The sequence below is a fragment of the Triticum urartu genome, chromosome 6A (assembly GCF_056163025.1).
Source record: "Triticum urartu cultivar PI428250 chromosome 6A, HENAU_Tu73, whole genome shotgun sequence".
In the NCBI taxonomy this organism is placed as follows: domain Eukaryota; kingdom Viridiplantae; phylum Streptophyta; class Magnoliopsida; order Poales; family Poaceae; genus Triticum; species Triticum urartu.
The window spans coordinates 343,796,075-343,813,080 of record NC_141878.1 but is presented as its reverse complement, the minus strand read 5'-3'; the positions used below and the strand labels follow the sequence as shown (position 1 = coordinate 343,813,080).

The 17,006-nt window shown below is 49.3% G+C and overlaps 1 protein-coding gene across 1 annotated transcript; it reads right to left on the bottom strand.

Moving 5' to 3' along the window:
- Positions 1 to 14,144: 14,144 nt before the first annotated feature.
- On the bottom strand, positions 14,145 to 16,524 carry LOC147965197 (uncharacterized). The gene is made up of 5 exons (XM_087530335.1): positions 16,175 to 16,524; positions 15,958 to 16,093; positions 15,378 to 15,614; positions 15,183 to 15,259; positions 14,145 to 14,223 (listed from the first exon to the last, which is right to left on the bottom strand). Exons 1-5 carry the CDS (start codon positions 16,522 to 16,524, stop codon positions 14,145 to 14,147), a joined length of 879 nt encoding a protein of 292 aa, XP_087386461.1.
- Between the last annotated feature and the right edge of the window lie 482 nt (positions 16,525 to 17,006).

Here is a 17,006-nt window from a genome sequence, read left to right as displayed (position 1 = left end):
ATACTTGATCCTTCTTCCTTCTGGCGTTGTAAGCAAAATTGACTTACTAGCACACTCAATATTCCCTTCATACTTTGATAACCAATCCATGCCTAATATCATATCCAATCCTTGAGATTCCAATACTATTAGGTCTGAGGGAAAAACATAGTTACCAATCCTTAATGGTAACCGATCACACCATAGACTTGCCACATACTCTGCTCCTGGCGAGGTTACTAACATGGGTGACCTAAGGGCTTGGGTTGGTAGGTTATACTTATCCACAAATCCCCTTGATATGTATGAATGTGATGCACATGTATCAAAAAGAACGAGTGCAGTAAATGACTTAACCAAAACCTTACCTATTACTGCATCGGGCTGAGCTTCAACCTCCTCCACATTAACCTGGTTCACCTGTCCCCTGTTAAAAGGGTTCGGCTTCTTTCTAGAACTTCCATTGCCGTTTTGGCCTTCAAGACATTCATTTGCATAATGTCCTGGCTTCGAACACTTATAGCAAGTGACGTGGCTCAAGTCCTTCTTGGCTGGGGTTGATGGGGTGCTGCGGTTATGGCCATTGCTTCCTCCATTCCCATTACCATTCTTGGTGCCATTTTGATTGTGCGAGCTACCTACTCCATGGGTATGCTGAAAATGTCCTCCCGGTCTGGGGGTAAAGCGAGGCTTCTGCTGAGCTCCTGAATTATACTTTCCTTGTCCATACTTCCTCTTGCGGTTCTCAATTTGCTGCTGCTTCCCTTCAATCATAAGAGCACGATCTACCAACTCCTGGTAGTTGTTGAAGGTGGCTACCATCAACTGCATACTCAACTCACCATTCAGTCCTTCCAGGAATTTCTCCTGCTTAGCTGCATCCGTAGCAACATCATCTAGGGCATAACGTGCTAGCTTACTAAACTCCTCCACATACTGGCCAACTGTCCGTCCTCCTTGGCGCAAGTTACGAACCTCACGCTTCTTCAAGGCCATTGCTCCTGCTGAAACATGGGCAGTACGAAAAGCCTACTGAAACTGGTCCCATGTGACAGTGTCGACTGGGAAGGTGGCTGTGAAATTCTCCCACCAGGATGCTGCGGGTCCTTCTAACTGATGTGCGGCAAACTTCACCTTCTCCGCATCTGTGCATCCTGCTGTGGTCAACTCCCTAGCTATCTTGCGGAGGCAATCATCTGCTACTATCGGCTTGGTGCTACTAGAAAACACCGGCGGATTCAGCCTAAGAAAATGGGCTAAGTGGTCAACAGGTGGTGGTGGTGGTTGTGGGTTGTTGTTGTTGTTGTTCCCCTGATTCTGATTCTGAACTAGCAACTGCATCAGGGTGTTCTGCTGCTGGATCAACTGGGTGAGCTCCGGCGGAAAAGCAAATCCGGGGTCACGTCTCGGAGGCATCTGAGGTTTAGAAAATATGAGATGTAAGAAGAGAGGGGGTCTAAAGAGAAAACACTACCCATATGCACATGAGGCAAAAGCAAACAATTCACTTCAATCAATCAATCAAGGGCATACAATCGATCTAACTATCGCAAAGTGCTCGGACTACTAAATTTACATGGTGGACTACTACTACTGATGAGGTGGTCTACTAAAAATATTCTACGGTTGTAGACTCCATGATATCTGCTCCTGCTTCATCAACATAGTCATTATTGCTACTATCTTGTTCTGAGTCGGTGCCGTCAATGATGATGTAGTCTTCCGGGCTAATCTCCTTGGGTTCTTCGTCTTCATCTACTGGTGTCGGGCCTCCCATAAATATTTCTAGCTTCATAGTTAGGTCGGCATTCTTATCCACCAATACTTCAATTTCTTCTTCATAATCTTCGCGTGTAGTCTTGAGTTCTTCCTCCAGTTCCTTGATTCTAGTCTTAGCCTTCTTCAGATCTATCATGTCGGCGCACATCTGATTCTCCTGTCGTCGAATGTGCTGGTTTAACTCCTGGATAAAAGCTGCAATTGATCTATCCTTCCTGGTGCTGATCATCTCCCAATGTTCATCTCGGCGCCCACAAATCTGGTAGATAGTATCCTTGAGATCCTTGCGGTAGACTTCTCCAATGCGTCCCATGGCGATGTGAGCTGCCATACTCCTTCCTAGACTCCAAGTTGGTGCATCAAAAGAAAACTCTATGGGCTCAGTGACTGGCATGAACGTCCTTCCTGGAACTTGAACTTGAATCATCCAGCACTCTTCTTCAGGTAAAGTGGCGTTGTAGGTTCCCGTGAAGCTTGGCATTCCTATGTTCAGGTATCTAGTGACTTCCTTCAAGTGGCGTCCAAATGGTGTGTCCTCATCTGGTTGGGTGAACTTGTTCCTTGCATCCGCCATCCTAAAGAGTAGAAAAGATGAGAAGTCAGAAGAGAAGAGAGTGAGTAGTGATCTAGGTCTTTGGCTTAGTGGTCGTGTCCTATAGTCAGCGTGTGCTCTGATACCATCTCTGTAGCGACCAGACCTCAAACAGTCTGATCTTTGTGCTCCGATGTCATCCGTGGATCAGTAATGCTGACACCACATAGTACTCGAAGGATTTATATCAGAGTAGCAATCACACACTTATTACATCGAGTGTCTCAAAAGAGAACTTATTACAATAAATATGGCTTAAGGCCATCTAATAACGATAACAGCGGAAGGCTTGGAAGATAAGTGAGTCCATCAACTCCAACGGCATCACTGAGTATAGAACCACGACCTAAAACTCCTTAATCGTCGTCTGAAAAGTCTGCAACATTAACGTTGCAACCCGAAAACGGGTCAGCAGATGGAATATGCTGGCAAGGCAACACATAGAGAGTAATGGAATGCAACAGCTATACTATATGCATATTTGGCTGGTGGAAAGCTCTATGGTTACAGTTTTTGCGTAAAGCCAATTTTTCCCTACTTCAAAGGAATAAAATTAATTACTATCATGGTGGTTGTAAAACATTGAGAATGGTTGACAGCATTCTCAATCCCAATTAAATAACATCATTAAAAACCAACAAAATTAATTTTAGAGTAACATGTTGAGATTCACATGATAATCCTAGTACTAGATACTCAAGATTTGTCCATAGCCGGGGACACGGCTAACCATGATTATTTATACACTCTGCAGAGGTTTGCGCACTTTTCCCCACAAGACTCGATCGCCTCCGTTGGATTTCTCGCACTACATGGTGTTTGAGAAACGGATGACCGAGACATAGTCTTTCAGAAGCGCTAGCACCTTACGATCGGGTAGACCGTACCACCTACATCCCCTACATCTGCTAGTCTACCACTGTAAGAGTTCGCACAACTTAGTCAACTATGCCAGAGCCCATAATGGCTTGTCACGGAAGTTTCTAGTATGAATAATCTCATGATCCCTTTGAGCCTGGGTGGCGGTCCAAAAGAAAAACAGGCAAGTCCTGGGATACCCAGGTGCCTCAATCCACCCAGATGTGTGTTTAGGTTGCCACCTTAGATAAACCCTTAATTAACAATCTCACATCTGTCATGGATATCACTCACCCAATCCACGTCTACTAGCATAGCATGGCATAATAAGTAAACGTAGAAGTAACTCCCAAAGGTTTGATAATAAACAGGTAATAGGTACTACCTCTTCTACTTCCCACCCCACAATTTAATTAGATCCTAATCATGCAATGTGTGAGGATTGATCTAATGCAATAAAACTGGATTGTAGAAAAGGGTATGATCAAAGTGTTACTTGCCTTGCTGATGATCCGCGAAACCTAGAGATTCGAAGTAACAGGCGGCGCACTCCGAGTATTCTATCGTAGACAAACAAACAAGCATACAATAAGTACTCATCTAATGCACGGGTAAAACTTAAATAGAAGATGTAACCAGAAAGTTCAACTTAAGAACCTTGGTTTGCAAAAAGAATCAAATCGAACGAAGCAAAAGAAATCAAACGGCGAAAGAAAACAACTTCGTTCTAGTAATCTGGATCTAAGGCAAATTTTACAGTAGCAAAAACTTTTTTAAGTTGGTTATTCGGAAAGAGGCTTTCGAGACGAAACTCCAGGCGCTTGAATCGCCTGATTCCGATAAACGAGCGAAAAGTTATACTAAAACGAAAATCGGATCAGAAATCGCGATCAGAAAATAACCGCGGAAAATCCGAAGAAAAAAAAACGACGAACAGAAGTTTTTTTTTAAACGGCACGGGTTTCGAGGGCGGCGAACCTCGGGCGACGCGCGGCTCCGGCGGATCGGCGGCGGCTGGCGGCGGCGGCTGGGGCGGCGGCTGGGGCGCGCTAGGGTTAGGGTTTCGGGGCTGGCGGTTGGGCTCTCTCGGGTCCCGGGGCGGCGACTTATAAAGGCCTCGGCCGGCGGTGTCCTGACCGAGTACGGCCCATAGTCGGTTCCCCGTTTTCTTTATAATTCCGCTCGGAAGAAAAATAAAAAGAAATACTAAACGGACTCCAAAATTGATGAAATAAATTTTCCTGGGCTTCTAAAATCAAGCCCGAAAAAGTGAACATTTATTTGGGCCCAAACTACAACTTTGAAAAACGCGCATTTTTCCTAAATTCAAATAAAAATACTGAAAAACTCCGAAATAAATCTTATTTGATTTTTTTATTAAATCCTCAATATTTCTATATTTTGGGAAAGTCATTTTATTCCCTCTCTCATATTTTTTTAATAGAAATAATTGATGATAAAATAAATAAAATCAAATGATCCTGTTTACAAAATTTGAGGAAACTCAAATATGTAAATAACGAAATCCCCAACTCTCTCCGTGGGTCCTTGAGTTGCTTAGGATTTTCTAGGATCAAAACCAAAAGCAAAATAAAATATGATATGCATGATGACCTAATGTATAACATTCCAAATTGAAAATTTGGGATGTTACAGATGCACCAGTAAGATTTGGAGAACAATAGCTGAAATCTGAAAATGAATAATTCTAAGATGATGGCCTTCAGAGAAACAAACTGGCAAAGGTTCCTGAAATGATTTGGATGGGGAAAAAGAATTCTCACAATCAAAACAATTATGAGAGGACGACAACAAGCTAGAATCACGAATCTTCAAGAGAGCAGATAAGGATTTCAGAGGAACTCTTCTCCGTTCATCGAAATCTGAGAATTACGACGAGAAACACCACCACATTGTTGAGATACTCCGGAATAATGAAGAATGTAAAAGTTGAACCAACGATGAAAAGAATTAGAAAGATCTAGGAGAAATAGATATGACTGATGATGAATCATTCTTACATCAAACTTTGAAAAGAATTTGAAAAGCTCCGGGAAAATAAGAAGAGTCAGGTAAGATCCCAGGAAAAGACTTGTGGGTTAGGGCCCACTCAAAAGAAGCACCGTTGAAATGATTTAAAAGAGAGGTTGCACCGGTTGAACTAAATGGCTAGAATGAGATAACAATCTCGAAAGAGCTTGAAAGGATTACGAAAGCAGAGTGGAAACACGAATCTTCTGAGATTTCTTCGGCACTCCGAAACAAATGAAAAGCAAGGAGTAGATGATTAAGAGGTGCACCGGTATGAGAACGTATGGAAATGAGGAAAAGATATGATCAACAAAGTTTGTATTGGATCTGCCGGAGATGGAAAAAAATGAAGAATGATGAAATTGTATAACATCTTCTTGAGAACCACCGGGTAAGAATATTGACGGAAAAGAATGGAGAGACTTCACATGAATAAAAGGATACTTGATTAAGACATCTGAGTCCTTGAAGAAAACAAGGGTGGGAGGGTGGGAAAACACCGTTGAGAACGAAACGAACACCGTTGAGAAGAAAAGATAATTGATCTTGCTGATGTTGAAATGATCGGATCCACTTGAAGAGAAACAGGCCGGTGAAAAGGATTGACAAGACAATCTTGATGATCAAGAAGGATTGGTATCCACATCGGAGTATGAGAACACCATTTGGGGAAGGTATGGAATCAACACTTGACATTGAGGCAACTCGAATACCACAACTCAGAAACAAAACAAAGGATTGGCTTGCAAAATAAGCCGGAACAAACATATGATAGAGATTTCGTCCAAAGTTTTCGTGGTGGGGCCTACACGGGCTCGATCGTACAGCACCATCATGTACAAGGCAGTGCACATGACAGACGAAGCGTCCCCGAGTCGGCATAGCCAAGGACTCTTTAAGACACAACGAGACCACTGTAAAACCAACCGTGAATAGGCAGACCACTAGACGTCGAACCCCAATTTCATATCATACCTCTGTCGGAATGATATCCTAAGAGCTACTTGAATTCCCACTTATAAACTCCCGAAATTTTCCGGCTATGCAATCAGGTATTGGGGATACAGGGGAAGCATAAAATCTCACCCAAAACTAGCAAATCCTACATCCAGTTGTATCCATCCTTCAACACATAACAAAGAAACCTTCAGAAATCATCTATCTCAACCTTCGAAAAGCATCCATTATACAAGTTATGGCAATACTCCCGAACTCCCGCCCCAGTACTAGGTGGCGTCGAGGTTATCTCACCAACAACTACATAAAAGAGATTTTCGATGTCGGCGAAACTAAACTCAGGTATTCCAGAACTGCAACGAAAAAATTATGACGACAACACCTCAGAGATCAACTCCCTGGGACACTGCCACAACCCCTAAATGACAGGAGGCACCAAGAAAAATGTTCTCGTCACAAAACCATCGGAACGATTCCAAGATACCCGCGTGATCCTAAATTTTTTTAGTGAAATTTGAGAAGAGAAGAGTCAAAACTCTACGTCAGGATGCCTCACCAGAGCGACAAAGGGACTGAGGAGTAAAAAGAAATCCTAACTCTCCGATATATAATTCCTAAATGACTCAAAACATTTTTCTAGACTCAACTCGTCCGCTAATTCGATCAAGCAATGGGGCTCCTAAGGTCGGGGAAGGCTCTGATACCAACTTGTAACGCCCTCGATGCGGCTATATCTCCCACGTGTCGAAGCACGACTTAGAGGCATAACCGCATTGAAAGCAATGTCGCAAGTGAGGTAATCTTCACACAACCCATGTAATACGTAAGGGAAAAGATACATAGTTGGCTTACAATCGCCACTTCACACAAATACATGAATAAAGCATTACATCAACCAGATACAATCAAGGTCCGACTACGGAACCAAAATAAAAGAAGACTACCCCAAATGCTACACAGATCCCCGATCGACCCCAGCTGGGCTCCACTACTGATCAACTGGAAGCGGAAATGACATAAAGAACGAGATCTCATCGAGCTCCTCCTTGAGCTTGGTTGCGTCACCTGCTCGGTAACATCGGCACCTGCAAACTGGTTTTGGAAGTATTTGTGAGTCATGGGGACTCAGCAATTTCACACCCTCGCGATCAAGGCTATTTAAGCTTATAGGAAGGGTAAAGGGTATGAGGTGGAGCTGCAGCAAGCGACTAGCATATATGGTGGCTAACCTATTCGCAAAAGAGAGCGAGAAGAGAAGGCAAAGCACGATCGAGAAACTATGATCAAGAAGTGATCCTAGAATAACCTACGTCAAACATTACTCCAACACCGTGTTCACTTCTCGGACTCCGCCGAGAAGAGACCATCACGGTTACACACGCGGTTGATGTATTTTAATTAAGATCAACTTCAGGTTTTCTACAACCGGACATTATCAAATTCCCATCTGCCCATAACCGCGGGCACGACTTTCGAAAGTTCAAAACCCTACAGGGGTGTCCCAACTTAGCCCATCACAAGCTCTCACGCTCAATGAAGGATATTCCTTCTAGCGGGAAGACCCGATCAGACTCGGAATCCCGGTTATAAGACATTTCGACAATGGTAAAATAAGACCAGCAAAGCCGCCCGATGCGCCGACAAATCCCGATAGGAGCTGCACATATCTCGTTCTCAGGGTACACCGGATAGGTCAAGCTACGAGTAAAACCAACCCTCGAGTTGCCCCTCGGTGGCCCCGCAGGCTGCCCATTTCGGACCAACACTCAGAGGAGCACTGGCCCGGGGGGGGGGGTTATAATAAAGATGACCCTCGGGCTCGCGAAAACCCAAGGGAAGGTTATAGGTTGTTAGTGCAAATGGTAAAACTAAGGTTGGGCCTTCCTGGAGGAGTTTTATTCAAGGCGAACTGTCAAGGGGTTCCCATTATAACCCAACCGCGTAAGGAACGCAAAATTCGGGAACATAACAACGATATGACGAAAACTAGGGAGGCAAGAGTGGAACAAAACACCAGGCATAAGGTCGAGCCTTCCACCCTTTACCAAGTATATAGATGCATTAATTAAATAAGAGGTATTGTGATATCCCAACAAAATAACCATGTTCCAACATGGAACAAACTCCAATATTCACCTGCAACTAACAACGCTATAAGAGGGGCTGAGCAAAGCGGTAACATAGCCAAACAACGGTTTGCTAGGACAAGGTGGGTTAGAGGCTTGGTTCAACAATATGGGAGGCATGATAAGCAAGTGGTAGGTATCGCAGCATAGGCATAGCAAAAGAGCAAGCAACTAGCAAGCAAAGATAGAAGTGATTTCGATGGTATGGTCATCTTGCCTGAAATCCCGCAAGGAAGAAGAACGAGTCCATGAAGAACACAAACGGACGTAGTCGAACGGATGCTCACAAACGCGACGTTACCGGAATGAAGAAGTACACCGGAAAGAAAGCAAACAACATAGTAAACAATCATTACATGGACATGGCATGATGCACAACCAAGTATGATGCATGTCCGGTTTAATGATACATGGCATGGCAAGATGCAGAAACAATCCTACAAATTAAATGGAGCTCAATATGCAACGGAGTTGCATATTGAAGAAAACACCACATGCCTTATTTAGTTCTCGCTCGTTTATGTACCCAACAAGATTAAATGTTCATTAACATGGCAAGAGGGTGAAGCACAATAAAACTACCTAACTAGGCGAGTTTAAATGAGGCCGGAAGCAACGAACAACAATTCCGGTAAATCCCCATATGCATATATTAGGTTTGGTACTGTTCTGACCTAAACCATATTTTAGAATTGTTAAACATGCAAAGTAAGGCCACCATGTTAAACTAGACATTTTTCTACCCCAATTACATATACAGTTTATTAAATTCCGAGTTATGGTTATTTAGTTATGAATTAAATCATTTTAGCATGGCATTTGGGCAAATTTAAACAAACAACACTTTAAACATTTTAAACATAGATGAAAGTTGCAAATTATGAAACTAGATGCAATTCTAGTCACATACCATATATAAATCATTTTAATACGATGCTCGGTTAATGAGTTATTATATGCATGAAACTTAAGTGGTTTTCTGTAAATAAGCAGTACTCTGGATAAAAGACAAATTCATAGAACGGAAAAAAGTGACATGGGCCGAAACTGGCTGGCCTAGCAGGAACAGGAGCTGGGGGCATCTCACCATGCCTCATGGGCTGGTCGGTGGTGGAGGCCCATGAGGGCCGACTGGCATGAGGCCAAGGGCGCGGGCGACGTGGAGAGGGGGTCGGCTCGGAAGGGAATGGGCCTTGAGATCGAGACGGGGCACTGGCAGATCGAGCAGTTGGATGCGGTCAACGCACGTGGCTGGACTGGGCAAGCTCCTCTGCTCGTCTCTGAAGAAATATGGCAGCGATAGGTTCAGAGCGACAGCCTTGGCGGCGAGAACGGCTGGGAGCAGAGCTCTGGTGAGCGGGCGAAGGGGCGGCGAGGTACAAGGCGTTCGGATCTGCGCGACGCAGGCAACGACATAGGCGCTACTCGTCCTCCTCTGGTGCAGGGACGAGGCGGCCATGGCAGGCGGGCGCCTAGAGGCTCGGGCGATGGCGTTCGACAGGACCGGCGTAGCGGTGGGTCTGCACGGCGGCGGAGGGGTCCAAATCGACGGGAAACGGCACACCGGCGAGGTCCGAGAGGCACGAGGGGAGCTGCTGGCATTGCTGGCGCTTGCTCGCCGGGGATGGCGCGGGCCACGACAGAGGAACAAGGGCGCGGTGGCGGAACTTGGCGAGGCTAGCAGATGACGTGGATGGATCCGATGCACTGGAGCTTGGCAGGGCCAGGCATGGCGATGGGCGGCGATGGGTTTCCCCGCTGCTGCTGTTGACTCGCGACGAAGCTTGAGGCGGCGCGATGATGTACAAGGAGGGCATCATGGACAGAATGGAGGCGGACAAAGGCCAGGTGCATCGGACGGGAGGCAGACGTCATCGTCGAGTTCCGGTGGAGACGACAACAACCGGAGCTGGGCGGCGGCGGGAGCTGCAAGGCCAGGGCGTCTCTCAGGCGCATGATGCGAGAGAGGAGAAGGTGAGCTCCTGCGGGGGGGATGCGGCCGCTGCTGGTTGGGTGGACGGCGAGACCCAAGGGAGGCATTGGTTGGTTGGGCGTGGAAACCAAGGAGGAGCGGTGGCGGCTGTGGCTGGTGGTCTTGGATCGGGAGGGGATGGATCCCGAGAGTGATTTGGTGGAGTGTGGCAGCGGCTGAAGGGGGACGAAATACCTAGATTTTAGGGTTGGTGCCTAGGGGATAGGTCTATATATATAGCACTGGATTTTTGGGTAGGGGCTAAAACGTCCCGTCGATCGTAATCGGGCGGTCGAGAAAAATAGACTAAGAAGTCCAATTAACAAAACGGAGACGTTTTGTAGATGTTTGGGGATGATCCGGACACAGCGGTAACGACTGTCCGGGCCGGGTCCGGGACAGATTTTGGACGCATGCGGGAGGAGGTCCGCGGGCTGACGAGAGAGGTTAGGTAGGGCCTGGCGGTGAGAGGTAGTGCAGAAGGCAAAGGGCTGAGAAGATAGAAGAGGAGAGGCCCGGCGACTGTTTTCGGAGACCGAAAACATCTGATGTTAGACCGGCTACTATGCCGCTATAGTTTAACGATTGGGCTATCAGACGAACTCTGAATGAGATGAAACTTGACAGGCGCTCTATTTACACTATAATAAGACCACACGCCAACTTTCATCCCATTCCGAGGACATTATCCGGCCACTTATAAACATAATATTTCGGAGGTGCCGCGGGCGCGTGCAAGTGTGTCTGGGCTCAGAACGGACAACGGAAGAAATGAGGAGACCGGGACAGATGCAAGTTTTGAAAACATGATGATGCAATGCACATGATGACACACAAGCAAAGACAAGGCAACAACAACGAATAACTGGAAAACACCCGGCACATCGGTCTCGGGGCGTTACAGCTATCCATATCCGACGAGCCCAGGGAGCCGTCCGACGATACATCGATACTGGCTCATGGCGGCCTGCATAATCATATTCGGCGTTAGGGGAAGTAGTGCGCAAAAGGATACTATGAGTTACTCTGGTGTCCGAATACTTACGACCTCCCCAGGGGCTTGGCCCTGGGCAACCACTCGTCTTCGCCCTCGGCGGCGGCGGTGGAGCTATCCGGAAGGAGAGTCCTTCCCTTCTTGGACCCTTCGGCCCCCCCAGTTGGCGCGGCCTTTCTTTTCTTGTCTCTCCCAACTAAAGGGGGAGCATCTTCTTCTTCCTCCTCGTCTTCGGGGGAGGAGTGTGCCGCAGAGTCATCGGACGATGAGTCTGATAACACCTGGCATCGGGAACTCTTTCGGGTTCCCTTGGCCTTCTTGGTCTTCTCTGGCACCTTGTAAGGAGCCGGAGTCAGCATCTCCGTCAGCAGAGCGTTTGCTGGACCTTCGGGCTAGGGAGCAGGATAGTCTATCTGTCTGACCATTCCCTGCCAGTCCTGTCAAAGGAATGGGAGCTTAGATCCCGCATAGAGTCTAACTATGAAAAATGAGTATCCTGTAAGAGGTAAAACAGCTTACCGCGCTGGCTTGGCGCTTCGTGCAGAATCCGCGATCCTCGGTAGTAGGAGGAGGAACCTCGGCGCCCTTGAATAGCACCTTCCAGGCATCCTCGTTTGTCGTATCGAAGAGCTTGTTCAGAGTTTGGTGCTGGGCCGGGTCGAACTCCCACAAGTTGAAGGCCCGTTGTTGACACGGGAGGATCCGGCGGACGAGCATGACCTGGACTACGTTGACGAGTTTGAGCTTCTTGTTCACCATGTTTTGAACACATGTTTGGAGTCTGGTCAGCTCTTTCGAACTACCCCAGGACATGCCTTTCTCTTTACAGGAGGTGAGCCGCGTGGGGATGCCAGATCGGAACTCGGGGTCCGCTGCCCATGCAGGGTCACGCGGCTCAGTCATGTAGAACCACCCCGATTGCCACCCCTTTATGGTCTCCACGAAGGAGCCCTCGAGCCATGTAACATTGGGCATCTTTCCCACCATGGTGCCTCCGCACTCCGCCTGGCGGCCGCCCACTACCTTCGGCTTGACATTGAAGGTCTTCAGCCATAAGTTGAAGTAGGGCTTGATGCGGAGGAAGGCCTCGCACACGACGATAAATGCCGAGATGTTGAGGATGAAGTTCGGGGCCAGACCGTGGAAATCCAGGCCGTAGTAGAACATGAGCCCCTGGACAAATGGGTGGAGTGGGAATCCCAGTCCGCGGAGGAAATGGGTAAGGAACACTACCCTCTCATGGGGCCTGGGGGTGGGTATGAGCTGCCCCTCATCTGGGAGCCGGTGCGCGATGTCGTCGGGCAGGTATCCGCCTCTCCTCAGCTTCTTCATGTGTCCCTCCGTGATGGAGGAGACCATCCACCTGCCTCCCTCTTCGGACATGGTTGGAGAAGGTTGAGGTAGGAAGTGCGGACTTGGGCGCTGCAGCTCGAGTGCGCGAAAATGGATGAGCAAACGAGGAAGAAGGCGTGGATGAAAAGGTGAATCCTTATCCCTTTATATGGGCGGATGAAACTAAGCGTCCCCACTAGCTTGGTAAAACTCGCTTATCCCCCAAGTGCCGTAATCGATGGCGCGGTTGGGTTACCCACACCCGTATTGATGAGAGTCCCGTGATAAGGGGACACGATCTCTGCTTTGACAAGACGTGTCAAAAAACTGCCTCGCGTTATGTGCGGGGCTAGTTAAAGGAAACGGTTCGAATAATCACCGGGCCGTGACATAATGTCGTGTTGCCAAAACAAGTCAGCAAATTGGATTTGTGGAAATATTATTTTCTCTACGGTGGTATGTGGAACTTATTTTGCAGGGTCGGACACTATCCTTGCAATGCCGAAGACAATACTGCGCGCCGGACTCATCGTCATTGAAAGCCTGGTTCAGGGGCTACTGTGGGAGGCCTGGATTAGGGGGTCTCCAGACATCCGGACTACCTCCATTGGCCGGACTGTTAGACTATGAAGATACAGGATTGAAGACTTCGTCTCGTGTCCGGATGGGACTCTACTTAGCATGGAAGGCAAGCTAGGCAAATACGGATATGTGTATCTCCTCCTTTGTAACCGACCTTGTGTAACCCTAACCTCTCCGGTGTCTATATAAACCGGAGGGTTTTAGTACGTAGGACAACATACAATCATACCATAGGCTAGCTTCTAGGGTTTAGCCTCTCCGATCTCGTGGTAGATCTACTCTTGTACTACCCATATCATCAATATTAATCAAGCAGGCCGTCGGGTTTTACCTTCCTCAAGAGGGCCCGAACCTGGGTAAAACATTGTGTCCCCTGCCTCCTGTTAGCATCCACCTTAGACGCACTGTTCGGGACCCCCTACCCGAGATCCGCCGGTTTTGACGCCGACGGTCGTAGAACCCTGCCGGCACTTGGCTTCAGCTCCTGCGCCTCTTTGCCAACGAGCTTCCATCCAGTAGTCCAGGTGGTCTTTGGCTGCGGGCGGACGGCTGCCGCAGCAAGGCTTCGTGGGGCGCCGTTGAGGTCCCCGCTGCAGGCAACGCAGCCCTGACCCGCGGCTGGCAGATGTTTGCCCGTGCATGCGGCCTGGGCCGTTGGTGCTCCCTCCACTTCAAGTACGATGGCAACGCGACCCTCTGTGTGAGGGTGTTCAGGGAAGATGGCCGCCACGTCGGGTGTTGCCCCGAGGACAACAATGGTGGTGAGGTGCTCGGCCTCGGCTCCGGCCATGGCTCATCGAGCTACGGCGACTCTTCTTCCGGCGACAACTCCAGCAGCGGCGGTGACGACCAGCCGCCATGCTGTCGCGCCTGCTTCGAAGGTGGCAGCGGGTCGTCTCGTTGCCGCGGTTCGGTGAAGCAAGAGGAGGGGTCTGGTTGAGCTTAGGAGAGCGCCATGGGCCCGTCCTCACGACCTACGGCGGTAGCACGTGCCTCTTTTGTTTCATTCTTCTTTTCCTTCCTACATTAAGAGAGACAGGTATGGGGCCCCACTGGGGCTTGCAACAACTATGGTTTCCAAGTGGTTGTGCTATGTTTATCGCTCTTGTGTTGTGTTGCAGCGTTAACGTTTCATGTATGCGCGTAGGAATAACTTAGCTTGATGTTCCTGAAGTAGTTTCCGCCTCGCGATGTGCTCAGGAGGCGTCTGGAAACTGCAAAAATTTGTTAGGTCATGGCCGGCAGTGCCTGGCGAGGCTTCCTGTGCTCGGAAGGCGTCTGGAAACTGCAAAAATTTGTTAGGGAATTCTCATTCTTCCGAATCCTGGTCGTAGGCACTGCCGGCCATGACCCAGTGTTTCGCATCGCGGTACCCGAGGGCACGGATTGAGAGGGGTGCGCCAGCTTGCGAACTCGAGCGAGAGTGCCTTGCGAAAAACAGGGAAACGAAAGCACTCACGAGGGTAGGGAGAGTACGGGTCAAAAAATGAGGAACCGAGGGCAGAAAAGGAGGCACAAAGGCAATGGAAGCAGACCAGCGAGGAACACCAGAAAGCAAATTCTCACTAAAAAGGGGCAACCAACTTCGAAAAGAAAATGAAAAGCTGCGTCCGGTACCTAGTCTAGTCTTCTTATCTTCTCACTAGCGCAAAGCTAAGTGCTACCACTAAGACGTGGGACGGAGCCCCCGAGGCCCGAGGGAGGCACTCCTGAGACTCCAGGGCGTGTACAGCCCCACTCATTATTACGTGAGAGTGTCACGAGCGGAGATCTTCATAGGCACCGGGCCTTGCTTCACAGGCTCCGGGCCTTGCTTCATGGGTAGAACTTCCAGAGGTGTTGGATGTTCCAGGCATTCTGGATGGGATCCCGTCCAACGTCTCCAGGCGCGCGACGCCAAGCCTGGAGACGTGGGCGACCCAAAATGGGCCCTCCCACATGTGTGAGAGCTTGTGTAGCCCTTCCCTAGAGAGCACCCGCCTTAGGACAAGATCACCCACCTCGAGCGTCCTAGAGCAGACGCTACGGTAGTGGTACTGCCGCAGCGCTGGTGGTACCTGCAGCTCAGAGCGAGGCTTCACGGCAGTGTTCCTCCCCCAGCAAGAGGTCCATCCCCCGCATGGCGTCCTGCTGCGTTTCATCAAATGCCAGGACCCGCGCGGAGCGATGCCTGACCTTGTGTGGGAGAACTGCTTTTGCTCCGTAGACGATGAAGAACAGGGTCTCGCCTGTCGTCCTGGTGGCGGTGGTGCGGATGGACCACATCACAGACTGGAGCTCGTCATGCCAGCCACTGCTGCAGGCCTCGAGCTTCTTCTTGAAGGTCCTAGTCTTGAGACCACTCAGAACCTCCGCGTTGGTGCATTCAGCCTGGCCGTTGCTCCTGGGGTAGGCCACGGAGGCGTAGCAGATCTGCATTCCAAGGTTAGCACAATATGTTTTAAAGAGCTTGCTAGTGAACTGTGAGCCACTGTCGGTGATGATGCAATTAGGGACCCCAAATCGACTTATGAGGCCCTTGATGAACTTGACTGTTGACCTAGATGGGATGGTGCGGACGGCTTACACTTCCGCCCACTTGGTGAATTTGTCGATGGCGACATAGAGGTAGAGGTAACCTCCAGGCTCGTGGGAATGGGCCTAGGATATCCAGCCCCTAAACCGTGAACGACCATGAGAGCGGGATAGTCTGGAGGTCCTTAGCCGGCTAGTGGATCTACTTGGTGTGGAACTGGCAGGCCTCGCAGGATTTCACCAGCTCGGCCGTGTTGTTGAGTGCCGTGGGCCAATAGAACCCGCTGCGGAAAGCCTTGCCACCTAGGGTGCATGACGACGAGTGGTGCCCGCAGCCTTCGCCATGTATGTCAGCTAGCAGCTCATTCCTCTGTTCCCTGCAAATACATCACAAAGAAACGTCATTTGGCCGCTTCCTGTATAGCTCACCGTCCTCAATGCAGTATGTTGTAGCCTGCCGGGCCGCATGCTCCACGTCTTCTTCCTTCTCTGGCAACGTGCCTTGTGTTAGGTATGCCTTGAACTCCTCGATCCAGCTCCCCTCTTGAGGCTCAAGCGCTAAGAGGAGGCGCGCTACTGAGGTCGGGCCGCAAGTGGGGGCTCCCGAGGCTGGTGGCTGGGGGAGTTCGTCCTGAGGTGGCATCGGCTCCCCGGGCAGAGGTGCTGCTGAAGGCTTGAAGAGCCGCTCCTCAAAGATGCCAGGCTCTTGGGGTAGCCACTTGGATGCTCTTTTGGCAATGTCATCGGCCTCTTTGTTGGTGTCACGAGGCACATGGTGTAGCTCAAGGCCCAGGAACTGCTTCTCCATTTTGCGCACCTCCACGAGGTATGCCTCCATATGTTGATCCTTTGGCTCGTAAACCTTGTTGGAGAAGTTAACGAGGAGCTGCGAGTCTCCCTTGATGGTGAGGCATTTCACCCCCAGGGCCACCGCAGCCTTGAGGCCGGTGATGAGACCCTCATACTCTGCAATGTTGTTGGAGACCTTCTTGCCCCGCTGGAAGCAGAGCTGCACGGTGTAGTAAAGCTTGTCCTGAGTGGGCGAGATGAGCACGGCTCCAGCCCCCGCGCCCTGGCGCACGAACGCACCATCGAAGTACATGACCCAGCCATCTGGCGCTTCACTCCCTGGCGAGAGGGATCGGTTCTCGCCTGCTTCGAGCTCCGGGGTGTCGGTCCATTATGCCACAAAGTCAGCGAGTGCAGCCCCCTTGATGTCCCTGGTTGTGCTGAACTCCAGGTCAAATGCTTGCAACTCCATGTTCCATTCGGCGAACCTTCCCGCAGCAA

What these genes read in the sequence shown, in the direction of transcription:
- LOC147965197 (XM_087530335.1), bottom strand. Translation starts at nt 16,524, where the DNA reads ATGGAGAAGCAGTTCCTGGGCCTTGAGCTACACCATGTGCCTCGTGAC. An exon ending in TCAACAACACGGCCGAGCTG is followed by an intron (nt 15,615 to 15,957) that starts GTGAAATCCTGC and finishes CTTGGAATGCAG; the next exon opens with ATCTGCTACGCCTCCGTGGC. An exon ending in AAGCAGTTCTCCCACACAAG is followed by an intron (nt 15,260 to 15,377) that starts GTCAGGCATCGC and finishes TCTGAGCTGCAG; the next exon opens with GTACCACCAGCGCTGCGGCA.